Source organism: Triturus cristatus, chromosome 8, assembly GCF_964204655.1.
Source record: "Triturus cristatus chromosome 8, aTriCri1.1, whole genome shotgun sequence".
In the NCBI taxonomy this organism is placed as follows: domain Eukaryota; kingdom Metazoa; phylum Chordata; class Amphibia; order Caudata; family Salamandridae; genus Triturus; species Triturus cristatus.
The window spans coordinates 253,475,989-253,489,968 of record NC_140591.1 but is presented as its reverse complement, the minus strand read 5'-3'; the positions used below and the strand labels follow the sequence as shown (position 1 = coordinate 253,489,968).

The 13,980-nt window shown below is 46.2% G+C and overlaps 1 protein-coding gene across 1 annotated transcript in view; it reads right to left on the bottom strand.

Annotated features, from left to right (window-relative positions):
- DYNC2H1 (dynein cytoplasmic 2 heavy chain 1) overlaps window positions 1-13,980 on the bottom strand; it is a 1,714,832-nt gene that overhangs the window by 121,172 nt on the left and 1,579,680 nt on the right. The window contains exon 84 of the mRNA XM_085621461.1: window positions 11,916-12,032. Within this exon, the coding sequence (XP_085477587.1) occupies window positions 11,916-12,032 (117 nt within the window). The remainder of the gene's footprint in view (window positions 1-11,915; window positions 12,033-13,980) is intronic.

Genomic DNA, 13,980 nt, shown 5'->3' with positions numbered 1-13,980 from the left:
TCAGCTCCTGGAAAAGGAGGGAAACTCGGAGTTCGTGTTGCTGCGGGATGGGCACCGTCCGCATCCCTTGTCGCGTCAGCCGACGGACAGGGAGAAGTCGAAGAGCGACGATGCTCCTTCGACTTCTTCTTGTGCTTTGACTTACCTGAGGGGTGCGAAGACTTCGATGACGAGTGGTGGTGATTCTGCAGCCGATCTCTCCACCTCCTACGCAACCGGGACCTCGAACAGCGTGGAGCAGACTGCCGGGCCTCGTGAAGCTTTCGGGACTGTTTCCGCAAAGACTTTGGATTCATGGTCCGGCAGTCGGAGCACGACTTGGGGTCATGGTCGCGCCCCACACACCACATCTGCTTGCTACAGGTTTTGCAAGCCTTGAAGCTGGGCCGAGGACGACTGGACATCCCTGCGTGCATCAGGAGTCGATAAAAACTGGTGTCGACAAAAGTCACAATAAAAGTCAGTCAAAAAGCGACTGGAGGTACCACTCTCTCCGGATTTGCACTGGCTTGCGCGGAAAAAGAAAGAACTGACATCAGTGCGCGAGGGTGGCGCTAAGTAGCTACCGCGACGTCATGCTGGCGACCATGACGCCAACGATGAACGCAGAGCCGACCGATGCCACCTTTCGACGTGCAGGGGTACTGCTGACGAAAAAAATCTCCAGATCCAGTCTGACGCCTGGGGGTAATTCAAAAGGTGAGGAATCTATAACTAATTGTCTCTTTCAGATTGCCACAGTAGGAAGCTCGAGGTTCAAAGCCTCAGCTGCCCTACACAACATCACTGTGTAAGTTGAACCCTCCTCTGTAGCCACAGTAGGGGGAGAAAGCATACCGAGGTCTGGTGAGGTGTCCAGACCACTGGCATCACCCAACTCCTCTCTCCAGTGCCGTTCATCCAACTGTTCTGCAAGAGAGTCCACAGACCCCTCCCAGTCCACCTCACCCTCATCTGGTTGCCATTCAGGGCGATAAGGAACACCAGGATCCAGCATCGGTCGAAGTCGGTCCGGATCCGTGTCCATGTCGAGGCTGGGTCGACACCGGCTGGGGACACAACCGGCGTCAGAGGTGGCGGAGGTGTCAACATCGGATTCGGCACCGGGGAAGGTGTTGTAAGGTCGGCCAGCGCCGATCCGGATTCAGGCCTGTATCCTTGGGGGCCCCTCGACGCCGGGGCCAGAGCCGCCGAGATCAAAGGCCTAGAAACCCAACCGAAGGTGCCCCGGCGGAGTCGGTCTGCCCAAAGATGGAATGAAGGGCTTCGTAAAAACTATGAAGTTGGGCAGGGGTCGCCGGGAACTCGGAGCCGACCCAGCAGACTCCGCAGGCGGTGCCGCAGGAGGAGCACCATCCGCATTCCGTGTTGCGTCCGCCGACGGATGGGTAGAACGCGAAGAGCCACGATGCTTCTTCACCTTCTTCTTGTGCTTCGACTTACCCGAAGACAAAGACTTCGAAGAAGAGTGGTGGTGGCTCCGCCACCGTTCCCACGACCTCCCTCTCGACCGGGACCTCGAGCAAACTGCCGGGCTTCGAGAAGCTTTCAGGATCACTCCCGGCAGTTGGAGCACAACTTCGGGTCGTGGTTACGCTCCAGACACCAGGTCCGGGTCCGTAATCAACATTTTGTGACAGGAGTCAGAAGCCTTGAAACTGGTCTGATGTGGCATTCCTGCATGCACCAGGAGTTAACAGGACTCTAAAAAGAAGCCAACAAAAGTCGAAAAATAGCAGTCAAAAAGTGACTGGAGGTACTACTCTCTCAAGATCCGGAAAAAGAAAGAACTCACTTCAGTGCGCGAGGGCGGCGTCTAAGTAGATATTGGGACGTCATCCTGGCTACCACGATGCCGATGACGAACGCGGAGTCGACCGACGCCTACTATCGACGTGCAGGGGTACTGTTACAAAACAATTTCTCTGGATCCAGTCTGATGCCTGGGGCAAATCTAAGGTAAGGAATCTCTAACTAATAGTCTCTTTCAGATATGTTTGATAGCAAACATGACCGGTTTCGGTGCAGCCAATATATAGTTAGACATCTCGTGATTGACGTGATATCACTATATGTCTAAAATGGCTGACCACACTTACAAAGCCACTTACAAAGCCAGGAGAATTGACACCTAGGTTTGTAGGGGGTGTCCTGCTCATGCAGAGGACCCTCACACTTATAACCAAGCACCCTGCCTTCAGTATTGAAAGGCCTATCTCAGGGGTAACTTATAGATTTTAAGTGCAATGACCTCAAATATAAGGAAATGTATATCTGTTGTGAGTGGTACTAGCACCAGCTCACATAGACTGCAATGCCCTTTATCTGCAAATAGACTTGAATGAAAGGTGAAAAGTTTTGCTGACCAGGTTCCATTTAAAAACTATTCATTTTGTGGTTGCTTTTCCTATCCAGGGCTCATGGTTTTCTTCACTTTCTGTCTGCCTTTGTGACAGTTTTTCAAGCACGTTATCTTATTTTGTAAATTATATACTCCCCAGAGGAGGCAGTTCATCCGTCCATTACTACTAGCAGCAGGGAGTAGAGTTCATGAATTGGCAATGGATTATTTACTTTCTTTAGGAACTACAGCGATCATATTTGTATTTTAAACTATCTTTTTACTGTTTTTAAGATCCGTAGTAAATACTAGGCATTTCTATTCATTTGTATTTTATTGCTTATGCTTATCTGTTGTTTAATGAAAATGTATGTATGCAATCTTATATGGCTCGTTTTAAGTTGAATAAATTATATGGATCTAGATCCCGTGGCAGGCCTGCCGTCACAGTTTGAGTGGTCTGTCATGGGTGGCACAATACATGCTGCAGCCCATGGGAGACCCCTGGTGTACCTATTCCCTGTGTACCATTTAATAGGGACTTAGAAGGGTATACCAGAAGCCAATTAGGAAGGTACCAAAGTACTTACCATAGTGCAATGTAGGGAGAGAGCTCAGTGACTGGGGTCCTGATTAGCAGGGTACCAGTCAGACTAGTCAGAAAACAGAATGACACCAGCAAGAAGAGGGGGTAACCATGAAAGCAGATCCTACTTTCCTACAGTAAGTATGGTGACATCAGTTACAAAGTCTGGCAGACACTTGAGCTGAAGAGTTTTATCACCCTCTGCAGTATCGTGCGAGCCTTGTGACTTATGTCATTTCATGGTCATCATACAAAACAGAAAGAGTGTTTTATGGGAGATGGACAATTGCATCATATTTGGGACCAGTGACTGCAAAGCGAATAAATGAAAAATCGATCGACAGCTGCTGAAGCAGGCAGCATGTTGCAGAATATAGCAGACTGCTCCTTCATCAAAGCTACAAAACAGCCAGGTAGATGAGCGCTGCGAAATGAGAAAGGCAGGGGTCGGGTAAAATTGAGTGAGAACAGCAGTAGCATGGAAACAGGTGTTCTTTTAAGAATCAATGTGTTCTTGGCAGGGACATTAAAGATTCCTAGAGAAGTGTTAATGATGGACAGTGGGGAGCAACGGTATGTGCTGTCTCATTCACTTAAATGTAGCCAACTAGGCTGTTATGTCAAAAACACAAAAACATAATTTGCCTATGGAATAATGCATGACGGCTTGACCAGAAAGATACAGATTATTCCTCAACAATTGTCTGTGCAAATGTATTTGGATAATCTTCAGACAAGACATGCAAAATACTGAACTCACTCCACCTTGCTTCTGTGACAGCAAATGAATCGATCTGTATGTTTTTATTGGGGAAATTAATTCATAGTGGACTTATACCTTATACTGACTATTCTAGTTTCATGAAGTGACGTTATTGTAGCAGTTTGTGGCTTAGCACTCTAAATTAAAGGGACACAATATTTTCCATCTCTTACACACGCGCACTACAATCTTGAACTATTCTGAAACACCTGAGAACAGCTGCCACCTAAATTAATCGCAGGCAGGTGTCCGGGGTATCCCACGGGGAGGGGGTAAATGTAATAATTAATTTTTTTAAAACATACCTGCCTGCCGGCCGGAACAGCAAGCTGACAGCCTCCCTCCCCTAAGCCAATCACAACGCTGCCATTGCAGCGTTGTGATTGGTGGAGACGCAGCCCAGCCGGACGCCTATGGGGAGGCCATTTTCTTCATGTAGGCTGCATTGCATCCTGCATGGAGAAAGGGCAGAGTGTGCATGACTGGTTTGGGCGGGCCTGGAGGGCCAACCAAACCAGTCATGCTCACTCAGGAGTGGGAAACCACTCGTCCCCTGCCCGGCCCTGCTCCTAGAGCAGCACCGTCCGCCCGCCTGCAACCAAACACTTCTGCTTTCTCGTAGTGCGAGAAGGAGAAACATAAAATCGTAGTTTTATAATTTTATGTTTCTGCTTCTCGCACTGCAAGAAAGCAGTGGGGCGACGCTCCTCCACCCTAGTGGAGGAGCCATCCCTATCTGAGTAGATAGGCTGAAACTAGATGTGACTAGTGAATATCGGTCAACCGATAAGAAAGGCAGAAGAGGCCGAGGCTCACCCACCATATTATGTGCGCACTGATCTGCATTGTACATTTAGTTTATTTATGGAGCTGAGTGATTGATCGAATAATATGAATAATATAGATTACTAGTGGTAAGGAGCATGTGCTTTTCAGTGTATCTGATAACTGCTAATAATGGGTTAACAATTAATTGCATAATGCATTGTCGAACTTATTGTTATTTCATGACTGACAAGTTAGGTTTATAGATAACAAAAACAGCCGCCAAATGTAGTTAAAGGCAAAAACAAAGCATGTACAGATTAACTCAAAACGAATGCCTTTTTTACATTGCATGCAAATGGATGTTCAAAACGTACAGGCACAGATGAATACAAGGATAATGTACACAAAGAAACACACCTATATGCACCATTTTTTATTCAATCCAACAAACATCCATGCAAGCAATCACTAGACATAACGCACCATCAATTCATGTAGACTATCACGAATAACCATCTGCTGCAGGAAGCATCAGAAGATGTGCAGCTACAAACCAAACCCTCTGATGGGGCACAGTGATGTGCACTAGGAGAGCACTAGTCATGCACCCAGGAGGAGGAGTGAGTCATCCATCCACATGGGGGAGATGTAGGTGATGCTCATAGGCGTTTGGGAGGAGAGCACCTGAGGAACAAGTTACTTACCTTCGGTAATCCATTATCTGATAGAAACATTATCTAGCCGCAGTTTCCTTACCTTTGAATTTCTCAGGCATCAGACTGGATCTGGAAACTTTTGCGTGAGCAGTAACCCCGCATGCCTGCAGGTGGCTCAATTTGGCTACCTATGACGCCGGCGTAGTTAGTCGGTTATGGTGTCGTGGGTCACCTATATAGGTGCCACTCAGGTGCACGGAAATCAGTTCCTTTCCACTTTTTCAATGCCAGAAGCACAGAGCAATGAAGTGAACAGACTTCTGTCGGAGTCACAACTAGGGCACTGAAAAGGGAACAACCCTAGCCTTACAAAAAAGAGTTGCAGAATCGGGGAGGTATGGGTGGGTCTGTGAGGAATCTGCAGCTCTCTACGGTCTCTACCAGATATGCACTGCAAAGTTAACTAATTTGCTCATCTTATAGAGACATCTAGCTGCAGATTCCTTACCTTTTAAAACATACCCAAGCCATACCATCCTGGCGGTGGACTGCGAACAGATTTTTAAACTAAAAAGTCCTGCAGGACTAAACGGGTGAAATGCCCATTCCTGTGGACCTGACTGGCCAAGCAGTAATGCTTGGCAAACGTGTGCAGAGATGACCACGTTGCTGCCTTGCAGATAGTCAGGACTGGGACACCACGAGCCAATGTCGTAGTCACAGCTTTTCCCCTTGTAGAATGGGCCCCTAAGCCCTCGGGAGGCTTCTTCCTAGCCAGGGCGTAGCAGGTTTTAATGCAGATAACTACCCAGCATATAATGGTTTGCTTCTGCAATGCCCAACCTTCTTTAGCTCCCACGTAACTCACAAAGAGTTTGTCGTCCACCTTGAACTCTTTTGTACGGTCAAGGTAGAACAACAAAGCTCTTTTTAGGTCCAGACGGTGGAGAGGCTCATCTTCCTTAGAGGGATGCAGGGGAGCAAAAAAGGTTGGCAGTGTGACTGATTGACCCAGATGGAATGGGGTCACCACCTTTGGTAGGAATGAGGCATGGGTGCGAAGCACCACCTTATCCAAAAATGTCATCATGTAAGCAGGCTTGCATGACTAAGCCTGCAATTCACTCACCTTCCAGGCAGATGTTATCGCCACCAGAAAGGCTGTCTTGATGGTAAGCAGCTGGCGGGGACAATTGTGCAAAGGCTAAAAGGGAGCACACATAAGATATGTGAACATCAATTAAAGTCGCACTGTGGCATGATAAAGGGAGTGGGAGGAAACATATGTATAAGCCCTTTAGAGAACCTATTTAAAATAGGGGATTTGAACAAAGAGGGTTTGTCCGGAAGCCGAAAGAAAGAGGACAGAGCAGAAAGATAGTCCTTAAGTGTACCCAAAGCAGAGCTCAGCTGGGCAAGGTTAAGAATGAAAAGAAGAATATTAGATAGAGAAGCAGAAAGAAGGTCAATGTACCTTTCTACACAATATTCAGGAGAAAGGTCAAAAGCTATCAAATGTTGCCACTCAATCTTCGCGCAAGAAGGCAGAGATTTGACAGGTTCGGATGGAGGACTCTCTCGAACTGCTGAGACAGAAGATCCTCCTGAAGGGGCAGCCAGGTCGGAGGTGCAATGCTCTTTAGAAGAAGTTCTGCTCACCAGACTCTCCGTGCTCAGTCCAGAGCCACAAGAATGACTTGGGTCAGGTTGTTCTTGATCTTCTTGAGAACTCTGGGCAGAATTGGTATGGGCGGAAAAGTGTACAGGAGGCCTGAGCACCATTCGAGGCAAAAAGCGTTGCCGAGCGATAGCCACTTTGGAATCTCCAGTGCGCTAAACTGCTGACATTGCATGTTCTTTTCGGAGGCTGACAGATCTAACCAAGGCTCTCCACACTGCTGAAAGAGACCTTGTGCCACCTCCGGCTGGAGACACCATTTCACTAGTCATCGACGGCTGAGTTTGTGTGGCCTGGCATTCAGAGAACCTGCCAGGTTTTGAGCCACCTGGGTTATGCAATGCTGTTCCAGCCATGTCCAGAGACATTGCGCCTCGTGACAAAGAGTCCACCACCCCACACCACTCTGCTTGCTGCTGTACCCCATGGCGGTAGTGCTGGCCGTGAACACTAGCCCTAACTTCTCATTGACAGAGGGAAGAAACGCTTTCAATGCTAGCCGGATGAGCCACGAATCTGCCAGAGACCAGTGTCTGCTGATCTCCACCTCATCCCAGATGGCCACCCATACCAGGAATGACGCATCTGTCACTAATGTGAGATCCAGTTGGGGAAGAGAAAGGGGTGTGCCTCTGACCCAATCACGGTTCGTAAGCCACCACTGCAGGTCCTTTGCAGTTCTCTCCGAGATCTGGACCACGTCGGAGATATTCCCCTAATGCTTCGCCCACTGGGACTTCAGGTCCCGCTGCAGAGCACGCATACGCCTTCTGGAATGATTTACCAACAGGATGCAGGAGGCCATACAGCCCATCAGCCTCCTAGTCAGTCTCACCGAAATTCAGGATAGAGGCTCAAACATTGGTAAGGTTGCCTGAATATATTGGACTCACCTTTCAGGAGCATAGGCTCGAAACTGCACCATGTCCAGAACTACTCCAATGAAAGGGAGCATCTGAGAGGTAGTCAGGTGTGACTTGGACACGTTGATAGTGAACCCCAGCAAATGCAGGAGGTCCGTCCTAGTCTGGAGGTGGGAGACGACTGCCTGGGTCGGGCCCACCTTCAACAGCCAGTCATCGAGATAGGGGAAGACTGGCACCCCTGATCTCCACAGAAAAGCTGGGACCACCACCATCTCCTTGGTGCACACCCGAGGGGCACTGGTGAGGCCAAAAGGGAGTATAACGAACTGGTAATGCTTGCGGCTCTCCGTTTACCGCAGGTAACACCAGTGGGCAGGCAAGAGGGGAATACAAAAGTACATGTCCCGCAATTCCAACACTAGTAACAGTCTCCAGGGTCCAGAGCAGACAGGTCCTGAACCAGAGTGAGCATCTTGAATTTCTCCTTCTTGAGGAAGAAATTGAGAGAGCGTAGTTCGAGGATAGGATGAAGGACTCCGTCCTGCTTGGGCACCAGAAAGTAGTAGGAATAGCAAACACGACCTCCTTCTGGGACCAGCACACTCACTATGGCTCCTTTGGCAAAAAGAGCCATCACTTCTTGGCGGAGAAGAGGGAGGTGGTCCTCAGTCAGCCTGTCGAAAGTAGGAGGCATGGAGGGAGGGGTAGTCTCAAATGTGAGGGAGTAGTCCTTTTGTACAATCTTCAAAACCCACTTGTCCGATGCTATGGACCGTCAGCTGGGCAGGTGACGGTAAATCCTGTAGCCCACTGGGTGCCCAGGATGATAAGTGGGCAGACTAGGAGGGTTTGGAGGCTGCAGATGCGGGATGGTTGGTGGACTGTCCCGACCGCTAGCCACCCGACCCATGTGACCGGTAAGAACCGCGTCCGCGGCCACACTGAGGCTGGAAAGCTAGTGTGCCACGGTGGCTGGGCGGGTAAAGATGTGGTTGGACGCCCCTTCTGAGGCCATGAAAGGAGAGCAAGGAGGATTAAGGGTGAAGAGGGGCTACAGATAGGCTCAAGGACTTGGCCGTAACCCTGCTATTCTTAAAGTACTCCAGTGCCAAATCCGCCTTGTCTCCAAAGAGACAGGAGCCATCAAAGGGCATGTCTATGAGTGAGGACTGGGCATACCCCAGAAAGACAGTTGTCCTCAACCAGGCGTGGCGTTGCAGGGCCACTGCCAATGAAACCTCTTTGACTAATTAGTAGGGGGTGTCAAGCCAGCAAACCCCACTTCTTGCATCATAGCCTCTATTACCGCCATTATACTCTGCCATGTGAATGCTCTTTTGTACTATTCAAAATCCAAACCTAAAAAGGAATTTTTACACTACAAAAACAACTTTATGGTAGAGATGCAATCTACTTATACTTGCACAAGTCACTCCATACGTTATGATTTGTTATACGAACAATCAATAAGCTTCCCCATTGCCTGAGCTTGTTGTTTTCCTCTGTTTTAATGATAGAATAGTTTTCTGTGAGTGGGGCCTTTGCAATAAGTACATGAAATTGATATAAACAACTGTTTCAGAAGATTGCACTTCCAAAAAGGGGCAAACAACTCACAACTCAGGCATTGCACACCCATGTTTTACATTGACCACACACCAAGAATTCGAGGGAGTTATGAAGCCTGTTAATAGTTAGTATTCAATAAAAATAACTACAAAAATAGATGAATAAATGGGGAGTCCAGAAAATGGCGAAAGCAAATTATAATGACTTTTTACACTCCACAAGTGTGAGGCAGGACGATTGAGACAATGGGACATAATTGGGGCCAACATCTAATTTCTCTGTTGTCTGTCAAAGCAGAGAACATTACTAAGCTCATTAATCACAACTGTATAATTCAGAAGAGGCCACAATAACAGGACCGCCATGAAGGTCAAAGGCAAACGTCCCATCAATCGTTCTTTTTCTATTGTTTAGAAATTGCAGACAAACTTCAAGTTAGGGAAGAACTTAAGTATTAAAAGAAAAACAAGGAAAGTGGGTGCTGGATATAGTAGTTCTGCATATTCTGCAGAACTGCACCATGTGTAATTACTTTTCTTTCAGCAATGTACGGTCTAAATAAATGAAAAATCGATCGACAGCTGCTCAAGCAGGCAGCATTCCGCTTTACTTGGTGATCATTACAGACCCAATTCATTTTAAAATACTTTTCATATAGACTTTCCTGTTTTCCTAAAACGACCATTCTGATACGTACTTTAAACATTGTTCCTCAGCTTATTCTTCCTAGCACTCGCTTTAGTAGTTCGTAATGCTCTGATTCGCTATTCAATTTAAAAAGGCGCTGATTTTTAACACACCAACAAACTATTCATTTTTTCATATCTTAGATGAATAATGTATGTGCGCAAAACTCTTTTCTCCTAGTTCCTTGCATGTGAATACAGTCAGGCATAGCCCGGCTACGCGACGACTTTCCCAACACGCCCCATGTCACACTTTTCAAATAATGGCTTCTATTATTCCACTTTTAATGAATGAATTCTTTCGGTTGCCACTGATTTCAAATTGTCTTGCACCAATTACTGCTACAGTGACTGCCTCGCTCCAATAGTTACTCTTTAAACAAGCACTGCTGCAAATCCTACCATAATTACCATTTCCAGTTCCCCTCACTATCTAGCACAATGGCAATTAACAATTTACGTACAATGATTGCCTTCTCGAAATAATACAAATTAGCACGTGAATGAAGAAAACAAAGTCACTCAATTTCGCAATTTGGAAGGCTGGAGTCATCAACTCTTCTCATTGGACTTGGTGGGAATCCTGATGCCGCTCAATGAGCGGTATTAAAGGTCATTGGTTGAAATTTTAATGAGGGGCAGTTCTGGAACCCTGATAAGGGATGTCTGCTGTTACCGACAGAAATAAGAAGTCAATAATTACTAAAGATATACAGAAATATCTTGTAGTACTAAGCCCTGATCACCCCTGATTGCCATGTGTCATCAACGCCAGTTTGGACTGCCCTTCCAGATATTAAAGGCTCAACTTACGTAAACCTGACTACGTTACTTCTGAACTCAAGATGTCCGATGCCATCCACCCTAGTAGAAGCAGGTGCCGGATCTGCTGGAAATCCAAAAGACTCAGAAATAAAGGACACGCCAACAGACTTTCTCTGCACATGAATCACAACAGCACAACTATGGAACATCCTTACTTTGCACCGCAGATTTGCTTCTTCATTGGCTCAATTTGGGATAGATCCGAAAACCTCCCCTTGTCCTTCCCTTCTCTCCCTCCACTTACCCCACTGTGATGCTGTGTTTCTCATCTCTTCTGTATTTGCATGCATCTCTTGTCCAGAAGTACCTGTAGATCTCTGTATCCTCCCTAGTGTTGGTTATGTATCCTCCTACTATGTACAGCACTCAGCAGTACTTTTGGGCTTGTTTTGCTCTTTATGAATACCCCCAATAAAATATGTATGGAAGACGCAAAAGTGATTTTATGACAGAACTTTAATGAGGTAAAGTGTTTGTACTGATACGGGTAAGGCATAATTAGAGGGATTTACCTTTTCGTTAAGCATATGAAGAGGTCTTAACTTAGATTATATGAAGACTCAGCTTTATCAGGAACCACTCTTATTCTTTGGACCTGACCAGAATATGGGACAATCCTGGCTATATGGTTAAGGAAGAGCTGGTCACTGTTAACAAAGCGTTCCAGAATCAGTGTATTGCGATTCTCTGTGCCCAGGCTGCATTGAGTTCCCACGCTATACTCAAGCTGAAAGCTAGAGGACAATCTTTCAATTGTTTGCGACTATACCACGAGAAGGCCTGGTCCTGGGCAGCAGCTGCTCAAGAGACACAATGGGGGCATGGATTGATATTCATTTATAAGCTTGGCTGTGGCGCCTGGTCAAAAGAAACGTCCATGCCTATGTTGCTGTTCTGCCACGTGTACTCAAGGCTAAGTAGGCTACAGTTTATAAATACATCAGACTGTGCTTCAATGGAGAAGTTGTGTACAGCAAACACAATCTATAGATTGCACATCTCATCTCCCACAAAGCATTGCTTCTGAATTTACCACAGTGGCAGGGACGTGCCATTAAAACCGTCAGTTTATTTTGCCCCCACCACTTCATGTAAGCTCCTGTACACACATGCACGCATTAACAACCATCACAGTTAATGAAATATACTTGTTGAGATCCTGCTTAGGATGACAAACCTGATTAAGTTTCTTCCATAGATTGAGCACAGGAGAGAGCTCATTAGACCAGATTTCTCTGTCGAATTTACAACCGGCTGTAACGGACCTGCCAAGGATGCGTAGCTGTGAAATTACCTAAAGGGAAAAAAAGAAAAGCTAATAGAGGAACTGTAAGAATTTATTCATTAGGTTATGCCTCAAAGGATTGTTTTTATTGATGGTCAGGAAGTATTTTTAAGACTTATTGAAATCTGAATATATGAGCAGATGCTGAGTCAACACAATGCATAGATCAAAATCCAGTGTAAGGCAGAAGGAAAAGTAAGTATCTTTGGAACTTTAAGGGTCTGTCCTTTAATATAAACAAGGTGCAGTTTAGAGTTGACCAGATGTAAGTCACAATTTCCATTACTGCCATTTAATAAACTCGGGATAGATTACACATTTGAAAACGTTCCAATGTGGGCTACTGGCATGATGGTGTCAGGCATAAAATGTGTTGTTGAGAGAGACGTAATCCATACTGACAGCTCACTACGAAAAACTGAGTTTAGAAAGCTCCATTATTTTTGGATGCAGTACATCTCTAGGATGCTCAGATTATCCTAAGGGAATCATGGACAGAAATGAGGCTTGCCTTCCCTACATGAACCACAAAGAAGACGTCTGTGGTCCGACACTGGAACATGTGTATTGTAAAACTAGGGAATGTGTTGCTATCTAAGGGGACTCATATCAATGTAACCAGCTTAAGTGTCTTAGTTAAGACTATCGGCAGAGCAAACAATTTCTATTACAGCATGGTACTATTAAGACATTCACGGTGTTATATAAATGAGACCTTCAGTAGAAAATATGAACCAGAATCTAATAAAATCCAGCAAAAATGAGCACCCACCTACCTATAACAATCCGTGCAATGGAAAACTTTGCACACATGCAGAAATTTCACTGCTTTAAATACCACTCATGAGAGGCATAGTCCAGAAGGAAAGTGAGTAAGACGCGGCACTCGTCTCTCTGTCGAGACTAACAAGGCAGTTACCTTTGGTAATGTCTTTTATGGTAGATACTATCTAAATGTAGATTCTCACCATGTGCATTTCCCCATATGCCAAACTGGATCCAGAAACTTTAATAGCAAATCCTTTGCATGTAGACATGTGGAATAGTGTGGCTCCACGTCGGGTACGTCGGTTTGGATATGACATCGCAGCCACTGTACGACTGCCACCTCTGTGCTCTGACATCAATTTCTCTCAGATCTTCATCCGTGCCGTTAGATGCGGAGCCATTTAAATCAGTAGTGCTGTGTGCAGATGTTTCAGATCAGGGATCATTTTAATGGACCAGGTGAGTCCATCCCACAGAAAAGAGGAGGATGATTCGGTGAGGAATCTGCAGTTAGATACATCCCTACCAGAAAAGGTGTTATCAAATATAAATAACTTGTTCTTCCGATGGACACTTCTAACTGTAGATTCCTCACCTGGTGAATAGATGCCAACGCAGTACCCTTCCCTCCACTCCCATCAGGTGGTGGTTCTTTGGAATGGCTTAGACCAGGAAATCCTACAGGAAAGATTGGGCCAAAAGGCTTTCCCAGTTAACCTGGTTGTCCAGGCACTAAAATTTCATGAACATGTGGAACGATGCCCACATCACAGCCTGGCAAATGTCCAGAACTGGCACAGTGTGCGACAGGGCAGTGGTAGCAGCCATTGCTCTGGAGGAATAAGCACACAAGTCTTCTGGGGTTTGTTTCTTAGCTACCTCATAACAAATCTTTACGCATAAGACAATCCAACGCAAGAGGGTTCTCTTCTGCATTGCTTTTCTCTTTTTACCTCCACAGAAGCCAACAAAAAGATGGTCGTCTTGCCTGTAGTCTGCGATTCTATTGATGTAAAGTTTAGTAGGCCTCATTGGGTCAAGTCAGTGAAGCTGTTCCGCCTCATTAGAGGGGTGAGGTGGAGCACAGAAATCCGACAGGGTGATGTACCCTGTATGGAAGGGCGTAACCACCTTTGGTAGGAAAGCCACCTTTGTCAGAAGGACTAGTTTGTCCAGAAAGAACGAAGTA